The sequence below is a fragment of the Podarcis muralis genome, chromosome 5, assembly GCF_964188315.1.
Source record: "Podarcis muralis chromosome 5, rPodMur119.hap1.1, whole genome shotgun sequence".
In the NCBI taxonomy this organism is placed as follows: domain Eukaryota; kingdom Metazoa; phylum Chordata; class Lepidosauria; order Squamata; family Lacertidae; genus Podarcis; species Podarcis muralis.
The window spans coordinates 70798552-70813840 of NC_135659.1; the positions used below are offsets into that span (position 1 = coordinate 70798552).

At 43.3% G+C, this 15289-nt stretch overlaps 1 protein-coding gene across 1 annotated transcript in view; it reads right to left on the reverse strand.

The window, feature by feature from the left end:
• LOC114599467 (fer-1-like protein 4) overlaps nt 1-11460 on the reverse strand; it is a 51278-nt gene extending 39818 nt beyond the window's left edge. The window contains exons 1-9 of the mRNA XM_028734764.2: nt 11224-11460; nt 7652-7707; nt 6952-7040; nt 5461-5560; nt 4467-4558; nt 3348-3389; nt 1967-2122; nt 1261-1321; nt 253-384 (exon numbers count right to left, since the gene is read on the reverse strand). Of these exons, the coding sequence (XP_028590597.2) occupies nt 253-384; nt 1261-1321; nt 1967-2122; nt 3348-3389; nt 4467-4558; nt 5461-5560; nt 6952-7040; nt 7652-7707; nt 11224-11302 (807 nt within the window). The 5' untranslated portion in view covers nt 11303-11460. The remainder of the gene's footprint in view (nt 1-252; nt 385-1260; nt 1322-1966; nt 2123-3347; nt 3390-4466; nt 4559-5460; nt 5561-6951; nt 7041-7651; nt 7708-11223) is intronic.
• Between the last annotated feature and the right edge of the window lie 3829 nt (nt 11461-15289).

Genomic DNA, 15289 nt, shown 5'->3' on the forward strand with positions numbered 1-15289 from the left:
GTGCTAGTAGGCTGCAGCAAAGTTTTAGCAACTGTACACAGAACCATTACTCAAGTGTGCAGCTGCCAACCTTGATAATTTAGACATGACTTGCATGTTAATGCAACATCTTTTGTAGCATATGCAAGAGCACGTGAGTCTTTTGAGAGAAGTCTGCAAACTGCAGCCAGCTGCCTAACAGTGGGCAGGATGTGTAGAAAACTAGAAGTTCTGAGTGGTGGAGTCATGGAATCTTGCCTGTACATTACATACCTCATTGTAAAAGGGACAGTTGGTTGACTTTTGTGTTGCTGTGCGTCTCTTCTCATCTCCGATTTTCACAACTACAAAAGGGTCAATATTCACTCCTACCAATTTCTGGGCTTCAATAATGTTTATGCCAATCTGTGGAGACAATACACTTCCTAGGATCAGTCTGAGGATGTCATTGTTATGGGAGATGGAATTAAATAAGAGGAAGGAGAAAATTGCTTGTTTCAAAGGCGCAGGTGTCTTTGAGTTTTTTCACAAGTTACTGGTATGTCAGGGTCACTTGGGAATTTTCTTTTAATCTGCAGACAGAGATGGGGAATCCATGGCCCTCCAGATGTTGTTGGAATCCAACTCCCACCTGCCCCAGGCAGCACGGCTAATGGTCAGGGATGATGGGAGTTGTAGTTCAACATCAGGAGGGGCACAGGTTCCCCCACTCCTGATCTAACATGTCCTGGGCTAGTCTAATAGGAGTTTGATAACTTGGGAGTAGTCCCATAAAATATCATATGCCCTCCCAGAAATCTTAAGGCAATATGAACATTCCCTTAAACCAGTGGTTCTTAAAGGGTGTGGCATGACAAACTGGTGTGGCAGGAGAAAATGGCAAGTGTTGCCAGAAAATTCAAGGGCATTTGAACAATTCATTTCTCTTGAGGAAATAAGAGTTTAACTCAGATTAGACCTAATATAAATGAGGTTTAGACCCGGCAAAAGCAAATTCACACCTCTCATTGAGTTTGTATACATACTTAAGGTACATACAGTATATCAGAGGCACATTGTATTTTGGGAATGATTCATGTTCTTTTGTAGCTGCAATGTTTTATACTTTTTGGATAACCTATGATCATATTATAAAATACTTGTGTTCTATCTTATAAATCAAGCACTGCTAGGAGTTGTTTCTTTTTGTTTTCCAATGTATTTCTTACCAATACAAAATTTGATGTGGTATGAGCATAGTTTTTTAAATAATTTACACAAGAAGACTGGCAAGTATAGTACCTGGAAGTTCTGTGGTCTAGGAGTAGCATACAAGTCCCACTTGGAAAAGACCCTAGAACGGCTGCAATGGAAAGAAAACACTGATTAAACACTTCAGCAATGCCATTCTCTGTAAACCATTATTTTATTTTGGGGGTAAATAAGTAAAGCTTTTAGTTTGATCTGTGACCCTTGTTAACATAATTTAAAAGGGAAGGATAATAGAAGAAAACGAAATGTTGACTTCAAAATTTAATCAAATGCTTTTTATTGTCATCGCTCTCTCAACAGAAATTCAACAAGCGCTTTCCGCTTTAACTTTTAAACATTTCTGTGCCATCATTTTCTATTTTTATGTTACGAACCACCTTGTAATCTTCGGATGAAAAGCAGTGTACAAATTTAGTAAATAATACTAATGAGGTTTATGCAAACAATTAAGGAAGTGTAATCTGTAATAGATAATCTCTTATTCCAAATTTTAGTGGTATTCTAGATGCTCCCCAGGGTCCCTTCCAACTCTATGATCCTATGAAATATGCTGTTCCTATTGATAAATGATGAAGGACCCTCATACAGTACATACACACTGTTCTGAAAGGTACACTGTGCTTAACACCAGGTTCCTTTTTTGAAGGGATATCAAATAGCTATGTGATGAAGTGTCAAGCTAGCTAGGAACATTGAAGACAGACCTTTTTGTGTTAAAGTGCTTTCAGAAAAGTACCTCTTGACAGGAGTGAAGACAATGCCGGAGAACTCCATGTCAGACACATCATAATAATCATCCTCCTCATCATCAGTCTCCAAGCCTTTGACAAGTTTCCTGCCAAGTACTGCAGCCTTCCTATCCAGATCAGCAGCTCGCTTCACTTCATCAGGGCTGCAACAAACACAAGCTCATGCTACATGCAAAGGGAACTTTAAGAAGCACAAGATATATGCAGTTCCTACAGCATCACAGTTATCAGCCTCTGAAGCTTTAAAAAAAACCTTATCTATATCATTCATGACCAAAACTGAACATCTAGTTCTTTCCTTTTTATTCATTTTTATCATCATCATCAATAACAACACAATCCACTCCAAGTTAATCAATTTTAATCAATTATTACAGTGTCAGAGGTTTAAGGATGTCTTCTTTTCCTCTCGATCTATAAGACATAATAATGCTTAACTATGGCTAGCCCTGGAGTTTCCCACCCCCCTGCTTTCCAGTGAAACAAAACAAAAGAGACACAAACCAACTAAAAACAGCATACAGAATATAAAAGCAATTTAAATCAACCCAGTGTTGAAACAACACAATGAAACATCCAAAGTTGTGCAGACACAAAACATACTATAATTTTGAGTTTCTGGAGTAAAATATTTTCATATTGTGGGTCCTTCTGTGTCCCATTGCAGGGACACAGGTCCATTGCAAGCACTCTTTGCCCACTATGTGTCATATCACAACTATGTTTGGCATTGCTACACTGCATCTAGCAAATCTGGTAAGTCACCAACTTTGCAGTGTTGCTCTCCCAGTGCTATCCTCTTGTAGTGCCCCAAGCTGAATCACAATGTTAAGAGCAATGCCCCAACTCAAGGGCATTGCATCCCTGATTGCTGCCCAGGGCGTGCATGTGGGCATGCAGAGGGAGATGTATGCACCAAGTGGGTGGGACATGCTGGGGGCGCAAAATTCACCCACTGGAGCCTGCTGGAAGCGCCCTGCTCCCTCCCGTGCCAGATCATTGCAGCATTGGAGAGGGGCAGTGGCAGGGCCTCTCTGATGCTTCCAAGCTGTGTGTGATCACAGCATCTGAGAGGGGCAGCAAGGTCACCTCTCTGACCCTTTTGCGCCTGGGTCAGACCTGACCTGGGAGCGGAGCAGCTACCGCCCACACCCCAGCCCCAAAGGCCAGCCTGGGCACTGCTTCATTCCATAAGGGAACTATAGTGATTGCACCCCCTCAAAAAATGCACCCAGGGCAACGGCCCCTTCCCAGCCCCCCATGCTACGCCACTGCCCCAACTTGTGGTTTTGAACCAGTGCATAAAAGCTTTTGTATTTGATCGAGTAACTCAGAATATCAGGTTATAAAATGGAATAGGACACTTACTCCAGATCCTCAAATCCAGGGTTGCGGATTATAACCTCTGAGCTATAGTAAACAGGGAGAGAAAAGGAATAATGACAAGCATGCACCAACTGCAGAAAATAGCTCTCTATCCAATTTAACCTTTCTTGGGTTATTTTCATAATAGGGTGCTTTATCCTTGCTGAGAGATTAAATTTCTGCAGTTAACTAGAAGCTGAATAATGACTATGAGTACACACTCAGTTTAAACTGTTGCTCTAGTCTATTTCCCAGTTGGGACAGGGGCATCATAAACAAGATATTTAAAAAGAAAGGATCTCAACAGTGAAAACCCTGGAATGCAATTGTTTTGTCTCGACTCTCTGGAAAACCTGATATCAATGTTGGCTACACTGACTGGTGAATCTTCTTAATGGGTTGCAGTCTCTCTTGGCCTAACATTTCATATCAACAGAGTGATTCTGATGGCAATCAGAACTCCTCAGATTAGTGGTTGAGAGAGGCCAGTTATGGTGCAATTGCTTCCAAAGCAACATTATGAGTAATATGCTTAACTGTGACAATTTCTCTTTCATGGCTCAAAACCCACATTGCCTGGGGATAGTCATTCAATTTGCACTTGCATGAGCCCTGCATGTGCTAAAATCTTATCCTTGCTGATCTTACATTTCTGTGCTCGTTGTAGAAATGCTTTGCAATCTCCTAACAACACAAAGAGGGGAGAGTACGGTGGAGACATGCCTGTAGGAATGCTGATTGAATAGCAGACATCTAAGTCTGTGCTTTAAAACTAAGGGTGCAATCTAAACTCTCCCCTCCCACTGGTGGGACTTTGTGGAGCAGTGGAGCCACTCCCACATTTGTAACCCTGCTGGTTTCAGCAAATATGGGGAGGATGATCAAAGTTGATGCCATCTTTCCGGCTATAAACTGGCTCCCAGGCAAGCTCAGTCCAGCTCTAGCCTTTCTCAGCCCTTGGAACACCCATTTTGGGATTCTGCCAGCTGTTGGTAGGGATCCGCCCACCTGTTTGGTAACTGGGAGGAGGCTGACTGAGCTAGGTTTCCTGAGTGGAAGGACACTTCTGCCTAGTCCTACTTTCTGCCCAGTGTAATTTTCTTCTCACATTATATCCAGTACCTGTCTTTCATCTGATAGACAAAATCTTCTTCAGCCCATGTTCCTGCGGCTCCATCAGGAGGCTGGTATCGCAGATCTAGTTCAATATATATCTATATGGGAAAGGCAAACCATAGGAAGACCACAACTATTATAAGGCAGCTGGCTTGGGGAGGTTTTTTGCCCTGAAATACAGGATGTAAATTGGTATGGACAGTCATTTTTTTCTTTAAAAAAATGTTTAGGGGTACTCTCATTTTGACTCAAGAAAAACACCATTTTACAGATCAAATAAGGAAAAATAAATACAGTAAATGGACAAAAGTACAAAGATTCACAAAATATTTAGGAGTATGCATCCGCCTGCATCCCCCCCATAAAAAAAGTATTGGGTTTGGATAAATGCATGCATGAAATACGTAAGAATATTTTAAAACAGAAGGGAATATAGTAAATGCACATAGAAAAGTAAGTAAAAAATAACAGTGAGCTAAATTAAGTGGAGGCCTAGTATCTCAGCCTAACCCACCTCGCAGGACAGTTGTGAGGTAGGGACCATGTATGCTGTTCTGAGCTCTTTGGAGGAATGGCGGAATTAAACATATAATAAATGGACCACTTTTTTGTGCACGCCCAAGACCAAAATCTAAGCATGTTAGCAATGGAAGATGTCTGCAGAAAGAATCTTCCATAACTCATGTAGGATCTCTTTCGAGGAAATAGGAGCCTAACACGTATTAAGTGCTTTGCCAAGTTAGCTGTGGCACTCAAAAGCCAGCTCACTGATGCTTTTCAAGTATCCCTGGGCATAGCCAGGATTTTTGTTGGGGGGGGGGAGGACTTTGATAGGGGGCAGGACTTTTGTTAGAGGGCAGAACTGACGTGATTGGTCAGTTAGTTAAGTATTTCTATTGTTTTACTTGAACTGGGGGGGGTGTGCAGTGGCCCCCCAGCCCCACCCTTGGCTACACCCATGCAAGTATCCCAGTATTCTGATGATAGTCAAACTACTTACACCTGTGATGCTGTGGTTTTTGTCAACCAGAGCCTCTCTGATGTTTAGTCGTCCAGATGTTACTAAGTGCTGAAGGCTTATAACTAAGGAACCAAGTAATCTACAACGAAAGAATAAGCAATGTTGAAACAGAGTACTAAAGTATGCTGGGGGATGATGAGACATGAATACAAACATATCGGTGTGAGCCAATGCGGTACCCTCCAGATACTATTGGACATCAACCCCATCCAGCATGACCAACAGTCAGGGAGTCAGGGATGTGGAGCTCAGCAGCAACATCTGACTATTCCTATTCCACCCATTGAAAAGACTGAGGAAGACTGCATTTCTTTGTGTGCAGGCAAGCACGTATACACATATGACCGTTAGGGTACCCAGGTATCAGCCAAGAGATCATGGATATATCTTTAACAGGTTAAAAGCACTTGAGTCTCCTGCACTTGTGCCACTGCTTCTCCAGTCCCTTTACCACCTCCTCCCATGTTTCTCTTGCTGTTTTGGAATGTTTAAAGGTGTCTGAGTTGAAGTGCTGGGACAGGAGAAAGGTTAGACTACCACGTGAGCCCCTCTTCTCTCCTGCTTATAATGGACCCCCTAGGAATGCACCTTTTGCTGTGCACTGGTGGGTGTTGAATTCAAACGGCAGCCATTTTACATGCATTCAATTGACACGTGACCACTGACCTCTGGGTCCTTTTGTCCTGGAAGAGGGCAGAATGGGGGTGGAATGGGAGGCAGAATAGGGTGCAGTGGGTGGGGCGTAATGGGCTGTTATGGGGCAGGGCAGGGCAGGCTTATGCATGCTCTGCCGATGCGTGGGGAGGGGGGCAAGGAACAGAACCCCTGCTCAAAATGGTTGCCATTTGTACAAACAAAGGAGTAGTGTTTGAAAACTTAACCAGCTCTAATGCTCGCACAACTTGATTGCCTTGCAATTGTTCAGTGGCAATGTTTCTCGACAATGTCCACTTATGTACCTGCCATTGCACCTCCCACACCCTGGTGACTTCACAAAATGTGATCCCATATTGACATTTGACCTCTCTGGGGTGGCTGCCTGTATGTGTCAAAGCATGAGTATTTGGCTGTAGGCAAAGAAGAGGGTGAATATGGATTAGGGATTCATCAGGTCAGTTTAGAACCCACCATCTGCTTCAGTTGAGCTCTGATTTAGACAACTCGCAATACTCCTGCATCCAAATCACCAAAATTTAATTCTGCTGATATTTAAGCCAAGGGCATATATTTTAACTCCACTTAACCCAGTTGTGCCATCCAGAGTCCACTGGAAGGTCATGAAGTCGTAAAGAACACAATTTGCTTGAGGCAAAGTACAGCAACAAGACCTTCCCAATGGAGGCATGTGTTGATTTCTGTGAAATTTGTGAAATGGACACATACATTGGTGACATCAGCCAGGCTTGTTGCCCTAAGCCTAAATCTAGCTAGTGCCTCATAGTCACCCGCTTGAAATAAATATGAACTTACCTATTACTGAATACCTTACTGCAGTTGTAAACTTTAACAATCAGCATCTCTTCCATAATCAGCTTTCCATAGTGTGGCCAGCGAAAAAGCTAAAAAGAAAAGACGAGTAGCAGAATTCATGGTGGGCTCCTGGAGCTCCTGAAGAGCCCACTTCCCCAGTTCTTCATGGCATATACCAGCCTTCACCAACCTGGTGCCCTCCAGATATTTTGGACTATAACTCCCACCAGCCCCAGCCATGTTGTTGAGGCAAGTCATCTGAAACATCTGGAGGGTGGTGAAGGCTGTCATATATAATTAGATGGGTACCAAGGTATGGGGTATCTTAAAAGAACACATGAGAGTAAAGCAGTCATCACATCTTTTGAGTCACAGAACTTCACACATTAAACAATGGTGAGAGAAGGCTGGTCATCACTTTCTCTTATTGCTTAATAACCTAGTTTAATATACTGGGGAAATTATAACAATATATGATCTAATAAAAGTAGACTGTGGGGCAGAATGAGATTCTGTGGCTAAGAGCACAAGCATGCCTTCAGCCAGATCATGCTGCTTCATGCTGTACAGCAGCCTGGGGACACTATTTTGCTGTGGTAGGCGTGTGAAGGCGCTTGTCCACAAACACTTTGGGAGCATATGCTAATGTGTCATAACTGAAAACTCAATCCTCTTTGAGCACAGTGTAATGCTTCCTTACCTCTCCAAAGACTACTTCCTGGCCACAGTGTATCTTCTTTGTCTTCTGAGTAAAACCTTAGAACAAAATGCAGAGTTTGTCATTCTAGAATAGTGGTGAACCCGTTCTCACAACAGCCAACCCAGATGCCTATGGCAGCGATGAGGAACCTCTGGCCCTCCAGATCTTGTTGGACTCCAGCTCCCATCAGCCCCAGGTAGTATGACTGACCAACAGTCAGGGACGATGAGTGTTGTACTTCAATGAACATCTGGAGGGCCACATCCATTGGGGAATATACATCCTCCAAGGATGCTGGTTTTGGGTTTTTTTTAGAAAACCAGATATTTCTACAGAAAAATAGCACATCAATATGAAATGTTCTGGGGCTCAAATAATATGGAAACATCTAGTGGAGTTCCTAAGAATCCCTATTATTATCCAACGAAAGATGGAGTGATGTGAAACACATTGCCAAATTAAAATGCAGCAAGGTCGTTCTTTTTCTCAATTGGGATTGAAGCTGATTGCGGGGGGTGGGGTTGCATAAACATGCAGCATTTCATAAGGAACAACAATATAAATATGGATTGTGGCTAATGCTGTGTGTTCACCGATTTCCAAACCAGTGGTGGGAGCACAGTAAATGTAGGGAAAATGGAAGTGTGTATACAGCCTATGACTGATAATACTGTAACTTTATGGAGATTTTGCCTCTCATACTTTTGTTTAGCTCAGCTCCCCTCATGCTAGAATCTGATATTAACAGAAGCTTCTCTCTAGCCTTAGCATGCTGCTACTAGCATGTGTTTAGAAAACAGAGATCCAAATAATTTTGCCTAGAAAAGCACCACACCTCAGAAAACATTCCTGGTCACCCTTTGCCTTGCACTTGAGTTACCTGGTAAGGTCTCCCTGATAGGACTTCCCATGCTGCTGTGCAGGGAGAACTCAGAGCACTGACACCTTTGTTAAAGCCACCTGTGTCTTTTTGAGGTATATACCAGACTTACTCGCAATAGCACACCTAAAGCCAATTGCTATCTAAAGAGTGTTTTGGAAACCAGTTGTCTGAAGGGATATGCACAGGTGATGTCTCAGAATTCATCATCCCACTGTTGTTATTTAAAAGAAACAGAAACGTTATCCTTGCCATTGTGTATGCCCCCCTTGCCTTTTATCCACACAACAATGCTGTGATGGGTTCCGGGCTGAGAGTATATGGCTGGCCCATTATCACCCATGAAGCTTTGTGGCTGAATGGGGATTTGAAGCTGGGTATTCCTGATCTAAGGGACACGGGTGGCACTGTGGGTTAAACCACAGAGCCTAGGACTTGCTGATCAGAAGGTCGGCAGTTTGAATCCCCGCGACGTGGTGAGCTCCCGTTGCTCGGTCTCTGCTCCTGCCAACCTAGCAGTTCAAAAGCACGAAGTGCAAGTAGATAAATAGGTACCGCTCCAGCGGGAAGGTAAATGGCGTTTCCATGCGCTGCTCTGGTTCGCCAGAAGCAGTTTAGTCATGCTGGCCACATGAGCTGTACGCTGGCTCCCTTGGCCAATAAAGTGAGATGAGCACTGCAGCCCCAGAGTCTGCCATGACTGGACCTAATGGTCAGGGGTCCCTTTACCTTTACCTTTTATTCCTGATCTAAGTAAAGCATTCTAATTACTGTTAGTACCCTCATTATAGATAACAAAATGTTCTAAGTTTCCCCCCCTAGCCATGGTAGAATACAGGCAAGGAGGAAGACTAAATAATGGTGACTTTAGAAGCTTTTCCCAGAATTGAAAGCAAAACTCTAGCTTGCATTCGGTGGTGTGAGCTTTTAATTCACTGTCATACTGGACTTTTGTACACAAATAACTTTATTTTAGCATAAGAGGAATTAACCCTGGATATACGGAGAGGAAGCCTCTGCATAGTGTTAGAAGTTGTTGTATGACATGAATGCTCTAAATAACGGGGAACCAGGGCACAAGGATTTCTGGGATTATAGAGAGTGTGACACAGGGGAGGGAGACAGGTTGCTAGATGAAATTATCATAATTTTTGGTTTTAATTTAGAGGGGGGAAACTGTTCACCTATCTGGGTTTCTTGGTTGTTCAAAGGAAACAAAGCTTACCACACGGATTACCATAACTAAGACATGACCTGATAATTCACTGCCACTTTTTAACAAGCAGATGGGAACACCTCTTTCCTTTAGCAAATATTTCATTGCAGTGGAATGTACACAAAGGATACTAGGCTGTTATCAGCTCCTGAGTCAACAACTACTGGTGAGTTGCTGGACTTAAATAGAAACCAAAGAGGAAATGACTGACTGACAAAAAAGCTGCAAGAGAAATCCCTCCTTGGACAGAGAAGTGAAAATGTTTCTGAGGTGGGTAATTCAAATCACTGGAAGCATTGCCTAAAAGATCTAACAGAACCCTTGTAGCCAGAGCATAGTTACTTGGAGGTGAATGTTACTTCATACATTAGGTTTTTCCTGCACAAGAAGTAATCTTCTAGGAAACATGGGATGTTTTGATAATTCCTATATCTTGCTGACCTCCATTAAATTAACCTCTAATTAAGATTAACACTGCAGAATGGGTTTCTATATATATATTTTTGCTGTCCTATCTCCAGTACAAAATATTGTCCATTCAGGTGATTGGACAATCTGAATTCTGCCCCCACATCTTGTTACTAGTAATGTGTACATATATGAGGAACGAACAGGCCTTTTTTAAAAGCTAATTTAGAGTTTTAAAAAAAATAGCTGGAATTCACCAGAACTCAGTTCTGGCACCTCTCAGGTGGGCACCATTGTCATTATAAGAGAACAAGGGAAGCGTTCATGGTGAGTTCCGGCACCTCTTTTTCTAGAAAAATAGGACTGGGAATGAATATTTGCTTCTAAGTGGTTATAAGATTTAAGAGGTGTTTCTTTTGAGGGTGTGTGTGTGTGACTGAGGAGAAAGGTTTTCTTTTTTTCTTAAAGAGAACTGCTTCCCACGACAAATTTTCTATACAGCTAAGTACATCCTTGTAAGAAACTAAGTATGTGTATATACAGTCCTGTGTGTTTAACACACACATGGCTATTTCACCACATATTTGAGTTGAGGGAAGCCCAGCATGGGGGCCAGCTCCCATAGCACACTCTTGCAGTGAAACAGACAGAGACCAGTATGTTTGTTACATGTGATGTTGTACACACAGTTGCAGGCCCTTTCAAAAAAAAAGAGAGTGCTATCTGTGTTGTTTTTTAAATGTATCATGTATGAAGAGTTCCTTGGTTTCAGAACTTTCTTCAAGGTTATATGAGCAAGCAGATTTCATGACAGAACCAGCAGGACCACAGCTCACATAACAGACATGTTCATATAACTGAAAAGGAAAGGCAGTGGTACCTCTACACAATGTGCAGAGTCCTACACACCTGCATCTTGGCCCCCTGATGCATTTTCATCACCTCAGGCTAAAGCAAACAGATTCCTGGGCTACCAGTTCCTTCCCCCCTTCCCCAAACCTTGGATGCATTTCCTTTCCTTCCCACCTCACCCCGACTTCCTTCCCCGCGCCTCCCCACGCTCCGCACCTCGGAAATTCAGTTGCACCTGCCGCTCCCCTGTCCCTGGCAGGTGGGTGACCCTCTTGACGCTGACACTCAGGGCCATGGTGCTGCCAGGGCTTGGCTCGCTTCAGCACTGACCAGGCGTGAGGGCTGGCTGCTAAACAGTCCAGGGCTCCACCTGTCTCGTCACTCAGTGAGTCAGGCCTGGGGACTCACCAAGCAGGTTTGGCTGCCCAGACCCCACCTGCAAGTCACACATTATCCAATATTGGCAAGTACGTTCAAAGTGGGTAGGCACCAATCACTCCAGGCTGTATTCAGTACTACAGTGGTACCTCAGGTTACATACGCTTCAGGTTACAGACTCTGCTAACCCAGAAATAGTCCTTCAGGTTAAGAACTTTGCTTCAGGATGAGAACAGAAATCGGGCTCCAGCGGCGCGGCAGCAGCAGCAGGAGGCCCCATTAGCTAAAGTGGTGCTTCTGGTTAAGAACAGTTTCAGGTTAAGTACTGACCTCTGGAACGAATCAAGTACTTAACCTGAGGTACCATTGTAGTGCTTCTCAGAGTAGGCCCATTGAAATTAATAAGACATGACTGAATTCCTAGCATTAGCTATAGCCCTCTATCCTGCCCACTCTGATTCTCCTTAATACAAGCCATGTGCCTAAAGAGCATGAGTCACAGCCAGCTGAGGAACAGCAGCCATTGCCCCCTCAGCGGGTCAATGAGGTAATTTTAAACTCTGGACTTAATGGTCTGGTTGAGGATGGGGGCTCTTCAGATATGTGCATTGTTCACAGACTTTGGACCCTTTCATCCATACTTTTTATCACACATTCATGATTTGTGCTCCTCATGCTATCCATACATAATCTCATTTTCAATACTACTTATGCCTGCAAAAATTTTGGGGTGGCCACACTGCTTCATTTCCAGTCAGTGCATGTCCCATATCTTTCTGCTAAATCCTTGTGGCTTTTTATACCACAAATATTATGGTTTATTTTTGTCACGCTTTTCTTGCATGAAAAGCTCATCTGGACAGTAATTATATGGTAGGACTGGGGCAGTGTTGCAGAACTAATAACGCAGAATAAATTCACCACTGATCCATTACTATTGTGTCACCGACATGTAGCAGACATCGCCCACAATAAAGCAACAGTCTGGAAGGGCCTTTCATGATAAGTAGGCCCTGTTATGTTTGGGGGCCCTCATTCTGCTATGGGGCTCTAGACTTCTCTCCCCCGCCCCCCTGCTACCTTTCTATGACTCCACCACAGTTCTTTGTTCAATATATCTGGGGCCCCATCTATCTTTCCACTTGACCTTCTATATAATGCCCCCTCCACACAACCAGTGGAAGTAAAGAATCAGATCAGAAGCTGCAAATTTACTTCAAGTGATGTATTCAGGTCTGGAGCAGTGTGCAAGAGCCCTAATACAGTGGTACCTCAGGTTACAAACTCCGCTAACCCAGAAATAGTACCTTGGGTTAAGAACTTTTCCTCAGAATGAGAACAGAAATCGCACGACGGCAGCGTGGCGGCAGCGGGAGGCCCCATTAGCTAAAGTGGTGCCTCAGGTTAAGAACAGTTTCAGGTTAAAAATGGACCTCCAGAACGAATTAAGTTCTTAATCAGAGGTACCACTGTATTAGTATCATTTCTTCATATCTATTTGGAATATCTAGTGAATAACATAAATTCACCGCCAATCCTAAATACATTTGGAGGTTCCATAATTTCTGCTTGAGTGCCATAAATAAGACTTCCCACAGTCCATATTGTGTGTTCCCCTCTCTTTTCTAGTTGTTGACAGAATAGGTGGAGCACATGTGACTTGCCTCCTGCTTAGTTCCAAGATTCTGTTTGCTTCCTTTGCTGAGAAACTTGAAAATTAATTCCCTTGTCAAGTACATGTTTACAGTATTATTCTGTCCTGTTTCTTTCTCAGACCATTTAATCTCTCTCAATATTTTAGTTAGTTCTAGCCACCAGGGCTGGCCCACCTGTGAGGGAAGGTGAGGTAACCTCCTCAGGTAGCAGATTCCGTTGTAGAACTTCATTCACCCTTTATTCCCTGGCAGGGATGGGGCGCCATTTTGTGGTTCATCTCAGGTGCCCAAATGTCTTGGGCTGGCCCTGCTGTTTGTTCTGAGGATCGAACTGAAGAATTATCAGATCAGGAGCTGCAAATTTGCAGATACATTTTCCTATATTGAACCTGCTTTGTGGTTGTACCTCAGTGTAGTTGGGACAATGTGCTGAGAATCAGTATGTGAATGGTCCTGCTTTGCAGCAGGGGGTTGGACTTTCTGACCTCTTGGTCTCTTTTACCCCCAAAACACATAACCAGGGGTGTAGCATGTTGGGGGGGGGGCTTCTGGAACGATTGCCCTGGGTGCATTTTTCGGGGGGTGGGGTTGCTGTTCATGCTGCCCTCCTCAAGTCAGCTCTGCACTGCTTTCCAAGGTCTGAGGGACTGGGATCGATGCATGGCTGTTGTGTCCTCACGCCACTTACCCCAGATTCCAGTCTTGCAAAGTGAGTTCACAGTCAGAAATGTATCTGGCTAGTACTCAGCAGTTATCTCTCATCAGTCTACCACTTATGAGAGAAAATCAATCTGCAATGAGGCTTGCTCTCCTGGAAGTTTAATTTAATTGGCTTTCTCCTCCCTCCCCCCTCCCAAACATAGCTGTGCCACACTGGGATTTATCTAGGCAAAGGGTGTTTTCATATTGCACATGAACCCTCGGTCCACCCTTTCTCTGTTGGAGCCAAGCAGTGATGATTTATATATGGCATGGAATGAATACCTAAGGCAATTTTCTCTTTTTCTTGTGTTTACACCTTCTGGAAACAAAGCGCATGGGTGTGTGGAGTGTGATTTATGATCGAGAGAAAAAGGGCGATGTCACGAGTTGTCACTTCTGTGTATGCCAAACAGCTGCCTACTAGGAAGCAGGGTAGCACAGAGGACTTGCTTACATCTGCGTTCTCAACAAAAAACATCAGTTTTAGGATTGATTTCGTTAGCTGCTTTTTTTCATATGATTTGGTGATGTTTGAAATCACAACCTGGTGAGCTCAAGTCCAAGACTGAACAATAGATCTCTCCTCCATGAATTTACCTAATCCCACATTAAAGCCATCTAAGCTAATGATCAACACATCTTGCTGCCTTTGCAGACTACCTCAGTGTAACAGGTTTACATTGGCTGTGCATTGTTATTTTTACTGATTTTTATTTTAGTATTCTTGCTTGCTGAATACTGACAAGGAATATTTTTTTTAAAGAATGGTAATGAATGCTACCTGCAGCAAGAGGAGCTTGTGCAACTTGAAGCAACCTGATTGACGCAAGGATTGTGATTCAGTACTTCTCCAGTGCTGTGCCAAATAGGAACTACGTGGTTGACTTGAATGACATTAAGTTTATAAGGACTTCTACACATACTGGAGGTAAGACCATTAAAAGGGGAAACTGAAGTGCCTGTAGGCTACAAATATGCTGTGTAACTGCATTCCAGCCACTCCCCGTTAGGCTAGAGGTATAAGCCAAGTAGGAAGACAGCTGCATGCGTCACAAGTGCACAGCACCAGAGGAACATGGATCCGGTGTTACAGGCTTTGCCACCATTGAGAATAGCTCTAAGTCAAATCACATTTTGGGGAACTTTAAGCTTAGCAATTTAGCACCACTAGTGGGCAGATAACTGCATACACTCAGCTCAGATGTGCTTAATACTGTGCCCCTTTTAGTTTGCAGCACACCTAAAAGCAAGGAAGCCACACCTCTCTCTTCTGCTCACCTTGTGTATGACTTAATTAACACATGAGCACACATAAAAGACATTACCCCCATTTGGGCATTCTTGCTCCTGTGTTTGTCAATATGAGAGTGATGTGCTGAGGAGCTCTGCGACCCTCCCTCCAATAACCTTTTCAATAAGAAGCTAACAGTTTGTAATGACAGAGTCTTTGCACATAGTAATGGGGGTTTCAAGTAACAAAGAAGCCTTAACATCAATTTCCATCTATACTTGTGAAATTTTATTAAAATTAAGAGACGGAAGACACC